Here is an 8136-nt window from a genome sequence, read left to right on the forward strand (position 1 = left end):
GATCATGAGGACACAAACTTCATCGATGGATGGATGAATCCATTGATAAACTCAGGCTAGAATGAGCTCTCAGGAAGTGGATTTGGTTAGAAACACTAAAACACGGGGCGTGGCTTTGAAGAGTGAGTGTTGTCCCTGGATCCTGCCACTTCTTCTTTTTCCTTGGCTGTCTGATGGAGCAGCTTGTCCTGGGGCCCTTGCATGGTGCTTCCATTTTCACAGGCCTAAAAACAATGGACCCAGCTGACCAGGACCCAAACTCCTGAAATGATGACGCCGAATAACCCTATCCTCCTTAAAGTGATTTCTCTTATGCATTCTGTGACTCGGACCAAAAACTGACGGGCATACTCAGTAACAAGGCACTTTGTTTCTGTCAGAGCATCACTATCTCGGGTACTGGTTCTTCCAAACGCGTAGATGTTGGGGTGGGGTCTCACAGAAGACTTTTTGTTTCTCTTTTCACCAAAAGAAGTTGAATTTCAAGCCAACAACAGAAAGCTTTTGTAAAATACGGCATTTGAAATGCATTTTACTGTTAGTGTTTCTGTAAGGACCTGTAACGCAGAGGAGAAAAATACAGTCTTGCATGGCCTCTGAAATTCTAACGGGCGAGGCAGCTTGAAGTGGAACTGTGGACGCATCCCTAGTTCACCTCACAGCAGAGTATCTCCCAACCTTCCCATGGCACTTTCAGCCACCTTTAATTTTGTGTCTCTCTTTTGGAAAGGTGCGAGTGGTACACACTATGAAGGACATTATTTATGAAGGGAGGGGGCAGGGGCTCCACTGGCTGTCTCCAATGGGAATCTTAAGAACACCTGCAGGGAGCAAGCTGCAGACACCCAGGGACATTGGGCGGTTTCTCGTGTCTCCACCCGCTGAAGTTCGCTCTGGAGAAGCTAGCTGGTATCTCCACGCAGAAGAAGCTCCGCGGCGCTCGCAGATCTGCTCCAAGGGTCCCGGCGCGGAGCCGCGGAGGCCAGACGGACCGTAGCCGAGCTGGGGACCCGGGGACGAGCTCGCCGAGCCTTTCCAGACAAACGCAGCGCGCACCTCCCGGGCAGCGCCCAGAATGGAGTGGGAGCTGAATCTGCTGCTCTACCTGGCGCTCTTCTTCTTCCTGCTTTTCCTGCTGTTTCTCCTGCTCTTCGTGGTCATCAAGCAGCTGAAGAACTCGGTGGCCAACACGGCCGGGACGCTGCAGCCCGGGCGCCTGTCACTGCACCGGGAGCCGTGGGGTTTCAATAACGAGCAAGCGGTGTGACCCAGCGCTGAGCTGGTCTCAGTTCCGCCGGGATCCAGGTACACACCTCGGGAGCGGCGGCAGGGGGACACACTCTCTACTCCTCCTCGGTCTCCGGACCCACTCAGGGCAGGGGACCGCGGGAACAGGAGTCTGACCCCGGAGCCAAGTTCTTCTAGAGCAAGCCTGATCCTGGGAGGAGAGACCCGCAGAGGTCAGTTTGGGGGCGAGAATGGTATGCACACCTGCGAACTCTTCCTCGCAGACCAACTGCATTTGTATCTAAGGGTGGAAAATTCTATTACTCAGTCAACTCAGTTCAGCCACTTCCAACAAAATTATCTAAATTACTAAAGAGTGTGAGCTTTGCTTTGAGGGCAGTTTCAATGGTGGTGCCCAGGAGAAATGATTCAGTGACTTGTTTGGGGGCGGGAAGGTGGATTTCCTCCTATTTTTGATTGCTATTCCTAGTCTAGTCTGCGGGCTTGTCAAAGGTGGGTTTAGATCCTGAGACAGCAGAGGGTGATTATGAGAATGATTCCCTGGAAAATAACCTTTGGATGGAGGGCAGGCTAGCAGAAAGGAAGCGAGAGAGGCCTGTTTGTGGTTAATATATCAGACATCTTGGGAAAGGCTGACCCTCAAGAGTAAAATCCACCTGTGCACTCTAAATAAGGTCAATGTTAGTTTGAGACATAATTTCATTCATCATATCTGGTCACTTTTCCTAGATCTATGTCATCGGGACCCAGGCTGGTGCCTTTGACTGGTGGTACCCAGGACCAAAGTCCGATCACAGCCTGGGAACCCCCGCAAAGCTGGACAGTGGGTGGTGGAATTCTTCTTACAAAAGGTATGTTGGGGCCTCTCACTCTGACTGAGTGTCTGAAGATCCAGGGCCTATCAAAGAGAAGTATCAGGATGCAAGAAACAGGTGCCTGGAAGGTGAGGGTTTTCTGCTCTGAATTGGAGAGCTTCCTCCAGAATCAAGAAGCCAAGGAAGGATATGTCTGAACCTTTGCAAAAGTCAAAGAGGAGACTGGGGCTTGTGGGAGTTAAAAAAGAAGCCCGGAACATTTGCAAATTTACTAACGACTCCCCTCTTTTTTGAAAATAGTACAGAGGTGCAAACATAATTTGTCTTCAGTCGGGAAGGTTTGGGGTTAATCTTCTCAGGATGGGACACACTATGCCATGGAAACACTAATTTTACACACACACACACACACACACACACACACACACACACACACTCAAGCGCACAGTCTATGGAGAGTTAAAACCCACAACATCAATTTTTGCCTAGGCTGATAATACAGAAGCTACGCAGAAGAGAACAGTTGATAATTTAAAGGAAAGTAAAAACAGCCCCGTCTAAGTGGGTAACTACCAGAAATGATTTTGGCTGGAGACAATAAGTTGATTTCCTACATATTCTATGTCATTCTGACACAATAAAGCTAGTTTTAAATGAAGACAATGGTTTATTTTAGCTATTATTTCTTGGGTAAATTCTTGTCTCCTTATCACATCTTTATCAGAGGGATAGTGAGGCTTGATTTCCATTTCCAGCCTGAATTCCAAACTTAGCAGCCATGAATCTGCATTGTGATTTGAACAATAGTCCTCTAATTAGCTGACATCTATGCAGAGATGTTTTGTTACAGGGCTGCATGGTTAATCTGAACATGGAAAATGAACGTGGGAGTGACTAATGAGCAATTATGGTTGTTTATAAGGACAGAAAATGATCATTTCATACTTTGTAAATAATCAGAATATAAATTGCTTATAAATGGCTTCTTGATTTTGTAATCTTTTCACCCTGCTGACAGTCCCGGGGTCCAGGAGTATAATCCACTGCAACTTTTCACTGACTGGAGAGAATAGAAAACTTGTCCTGGAACTTGCTTTGTAGACCAGGCTAGCCTTGAACTCACAGAGATCCGCCTGGCTCTGCCTCCCAAGTGCTGGGATTAAAGGCGTGCGCCACCACCGCCTGGCTGAGTGGCCTCCTTTCTATTACCACTGCACTAAGTCATTTATGTAGCCCTGCCCAGGATATTTATTCTTCTCACCTGACTTTTACCTGGAACTTATTTCTAAAACAGAAGTTAAGATTCCTCACATCTGCCCTCAGAATGTGTTGGTGGCATCTTTTGCCCTGCCCTCTAGTTAGAAATTCTGCCTTTGAAATTCAACATCTCGAGAAGAATTGCCTTTTCTAATTCTTTTATCCAATCATCATTTTCCAAGACCTAGCACAAAATTGATCTCCCAAAGTAGAGATACTTTCTGTTCATTAATTTTCTTGGGTCAGAGTCTTGCTGTGTAGCCTGAGCTGGCTTGGACTTGCTTTGGAGGCCAGATTGACCTTGAACTTGTCATTCTATCCCTGACTCCCAATTCCGGTATTACAGGCATGTGCCACTATGCTTGGCTCAAAAAAAACCACATTTGAACTAGATCTAATGTGCTGGTATCCACAATACTTCTGCATGTATGGATTACTCAATTCATTGACCACACCCTTATCCTAATAACCCTGAATTCTACTATATGTATGAATAAGATAGGGTCTCACTATAAAGTCCAGGCTGCCCTAGAACACACCAGCTGCCCGGTTCATCCTCCTGATGAGGATGTACCTCCATGCCTGGCCAATAATATTTTGAAAGATGAGGTAAATATGAATTAGCACTAAAGCATTTGGTAAGTCAGGAACATTTAAAATAACTGCTCATTTTGTAAGTGTAATTTTATTATGCAATATTATTGTTTCCTTTTCAACAAAAAGACTTCACATAGGTTAGAAGACAAATTTACTATTTAGTAATTAGGTCTAAATTTTAGTTGTTTAAGATGACTTCACATCTTATTAGGACAATCTTGGTTGTTTGCTAATTTCCAAACTTGTAATCACAATGAATCTACAATTCTGACTAGAGAAGGTCATTTTAAGTTGAATGAGAATGATGTCACATTCCCATTTGCAAAATCTAAAATGTCTGATAAAGTAGTTCCCTGTAGCAGTAGCGCCTGCGTTACCACTAACCGTTCACCATGTCTGAGCGAAGGGCTGCGGATTAAAAAATAGAGACAAGAGACAGCGAGTCATTCGTACGTTTGGATGTCGAATGCCGTTTATTGAAAGAGGGAGGAAACCTTAAATACAGGCTTACAACACAAATGGAGGATCCCCTGAGGGCAGAAGTTCGCTACCAATGGTCTACATTCTAGACCCAAAGTTCTGCATTCTTGCATCTAAGTTGTTTACACCAAATACAGGATGCACCTAAGTTGTTTACATCACAAGCAGGATGTAGGAACAAAGAACCTCCGGTAAGCTCTCCGATGATCCTAAGCCGAGAAGGACACCGGCAGGGAATCTGAATAGGAAGGACACCTGGTCAGGCAAGCAAGGCAGCAGCCACTCACAGTCGGGGGTCAGGGCCCATGGCGCCCACAGGTCCCCCCTTTTTATTAAATGAGCTTCTGACTTAGGTTGCGTGGGACCAGCAGACCACCTTACCCGTCATAGAGACACTTGCCCAGGCCACACAAGTGCTCTGTCTTAGGTTGGAGGCAGCGGCCCAAGCATTACCCGTCTCTGAATACTCATTATCATACAGACTCAACCATGTGAGCTGTAGAGTGACTGCCGCCAAAGATCTCAAAGTGGCACTGGGCTTGCAATCTGTGCGACACAGAAAAGACCAGCAGGAGTCCTAACCCACCCATAGCCAGAGGGCTACAGGCAATTGAACCATTCCCTATTTAAACGAGCCTTACCGCAAATAGGAGTCCTGTAAGGTGGTATCCTGAGCAAATGGAACTTGAGTTTTAAATAATTTACAACTTACAAAGCCAATTATAATGTATAAAAGTGGAATTAAATTTATCATGCCCAATAAGAAGAAAGATTAACTAACTGTGGTAGCTACTTTTGCTGCCAGGGTCTCCATTGTGCTAGCTGTAGTAACCAATTATGAAATAGCAATCCCAGAAACAATAGCAGCAGTGGCAACAGCGATGTCAGAGTCTCTTCTGGAGCGTGTGAGCATCATCTGTGTCTAGCTGCCACGGTCCACTGGCATGGACACGGCTCCAGGAACACGAACCACCAAGGCCCATTTTTCTTGATCCCAGCACTACTTAGGCTGGCAGGTCTGCAAGAGAACAACTGAGAAACATAAAGAAAACAGAAAACAAAAACAGCAAACAAGGAGCAGAACTAATGGCCTCAGTAATGGCTACATTCAGGCTCACAAATTTTGAGGTATCTTCAAAAAGGCTAGATGAATTTCAGGAGGCAAATAAATGTTGCACAGAGCCATTCCTGAAAAGTAGGTACTACACCAGCTTGAGGGGGGTTGCAAAATGCGAAAAGCTTAGCTGGCATGCTACTGTTAGCAAATGAAGTTCATTGACCTTCAGAGTTATCCTTAATCTCCAAGGTGTGATACATTCTCAATGTTTTTTGAAAAAAGTTACCATACATTACCTTCTGAAGAATCCAACCATATGGCTACAGTTCCTAGGCTTACAATAATGTTTGCCAAGGCTGGCCATATTGGGCTCTCAATCCCCATTGGCATCAGAAGGGGAGAGTTTTTTACGAAGGCCCAATAGGTCTCTGCCATGTTGGGATTCAGCAGCAGCCACAGAGCGTACACAGCGTTCAGGAACCCACAGAGGAATTTCATTGTCCTGCGGAAAGACACAAACAGATCCCCGGGCCCACACCAACACTGGATCGGGTCCCCTCCAAGTGCCAGTAGAAAGATCTTTCCATCGCACCAGAGGATGATTTGCAACAGGAGCCCTCCAGTGCTTATCTGCAGCAGATACTCCAGCAGAATCCACCGATAAAAAATTTAAAATATATAAAACAAGGGAAAGAATAGAATGTGGAGAGGAGAGATGAGCCCCTAACTCCCCCCTTTTTACTTTAGCAATATAAGTTTTTAAGGTACGATGGCAGCGTTCTACTATAGCCTGCCCTTGAGGATTATAAGGAATACCAGTCTTATTAACAATAGAAAAATCTTGGCAGAATTTTGAAAATCCCGTACTACTGTAGGCAGGACCATTATCAGTCTTTATGCATTTTGGCACTCCCATGTAAGCAAAAGCATGAAGACAATGATTCTTTACATCCTTAACCTTTTCCCCTGAATGGACAGAAGCAAAAATTAGAGAAGAATATGTATCAATAGACACATGGACATGTTGTAATTTTCCAAAGGAAGGCACGTGTGTGACGTCCATCTGCCACACATGATTAGGTAAAAGTCCTCGAGGATTAACTCCCAAATGAGGAACAGGTAAAAATTCCACACAAGTAGGGCATGATTTAACTATCTGGATGGCTTGTTCCCGGGTTATGCCTGTATGATAACGGAGAGATCCAGCATTAAGATGATAACGCTGATGCAACTGAGTAGCCTTATCAAAGGCAGAACAGACTAATGTGACAGCCATACGAGTAATGGCGTCAGCCCTCTGATTACCTTCACTTAGAGGTCCAGGCAATTGAGTATGAGCTCTGATGTGGCCCACATAAAGGTTATGAGAGCGAGACCATATAAGTCCTTGCACTTGCAATAAGTATTCATGAATGGAAGAAATGGATGGTATGTAGGCTGTTGTTTCCAAAGGCATAATGGCATGTGCCACATATTGACTATCGGTATAAATATTTACACTCTCATCAGAAAACATCTGTAAAGCAAGCAACAGCGCCTGTACCTCTGCCACCTGGGCAGAAGTGCCCTGGACTTTTATTCTCTTTACTATATTACCAGAAACCACCACAGCAAAACCACGTGAAGTGCCATCAGTAAATACCACACGGGCCTGAGGAATAGGAGTCATTTGTACTATCTTGGGAAATATAACAGGATGCAATTTAAAAAATTGACACACATCATTGGAGGGGTAGTGAGTATCAAACTGACCCTGCATGGAGCATGTCAATATGGCCCAATCATTATCATTAGCTTGCAACCATGCTACTTGAGACTGGGTGTATGGGGTCACCACAATATCTGGCTCCTTACCAAAAGTTTGAACACTGATCTTGATTCCCTTAAATATAATCTGAGCGACAGCTTGTGGATAAGGAGTGATGATTTTTGCTGGAGAAGCTGGGGAATGTACCCATAAAATAGGACCTGTTTGCCAAAACACTCCAGTAGGTGAATGAGTAAAACAAAATATCAAATACAATAAGGGAGAATTAAGATCTATATACTGTACGTGAGCCTGTTCCAGGGCCTCTTGCACACGTTGTAGGGCTACACGTCCTTCAGCTGTTAATTTACGGGGAGATGAAGGGTCAGGGTCGCCCTTTAAGACATCATACAAGGGGCGAAGCTGACCTGTTGGAATTTTTAAAGTGGGCCGAAGCCATTGAATATCTCCCAGAAAGGTTTGGAAATCATTAAGTGTGCGTAGCTGATCCATACGCAGAGTAATCTTTTGTGGGCGTATGCCCGTGCGTAACAATTCATGACCTAAATAATGATAGGGAAAAGATACTTGTACCTTTTCTGGGGCTATCTGTAAATTAGCCAAGCTAAGAACCTCTTGTAAATAAGAAAAGGCATCAAAAACAAGTTTTTTATCTTTAGCAGCCATTAATATATCATCCATATAGTGAATTATATAAACACCTGGAAAAGCTTTTCGAACTGGAGCTAGGGCCAAAGACACATAAATTTGACATATAGTAGGACTATTGGCCATTCCTTGAGGCAATACCACCCACTGATATCTCTGATAAGGTTCCTTAAGATTCTCTGAAGGAACACTGAAAGCAAAGCGAGGACTGTCCTCGGGATGCAAAGGAATGGTGAAGAAACAATCCCTCAAGTCAACCACAATTA

At 44.6% G+C, this 8136-nt stretch overlaps 1 protein-coding gene across 1 annotated transcript; it reads left to right on the plus strand.

Annotated features, from left to right (window-relative positions):
* The first annotated feature begins 908 nt into the window (after positions 1–908).
* On the plus strand, positions 909–2026 carry Smim43 (small integral membrane protein 43). Its single transcript, XM_042279008.2, has 2 exons — positions 909–1460; positions 1978–2026. The coding sequence occupies exon 1, from the start codon at positions 1076–1078 to the stop codon at positions 1265–1267; it is 192 nt and encodes a 63-aa protein (XP_042134942.1). The 5' UTR covers positions 909–1075; the 3' UTR covers positions 1268–1460; positions 1978–2026.
* The last annotated feature ends 6110 nt before the right edge of the window (positions 2027–8136 follow it).

This window comes from Peromyscus maniculatus, chromosome 6, assembly GCF_049852395.1.
Source record: "Peromyscus maniculatus bairdii isolate BWxNUB_F1_BW_parent chromosome 6, HU_Pman_BW_mat_3.1, whole genome shotgun sequence".
NCBI lineage: Eukaryota > Metazoa > Chordata > Mammalia > Rodentia > Cricetidae > Peromyscus > Peromyscus maniculatus.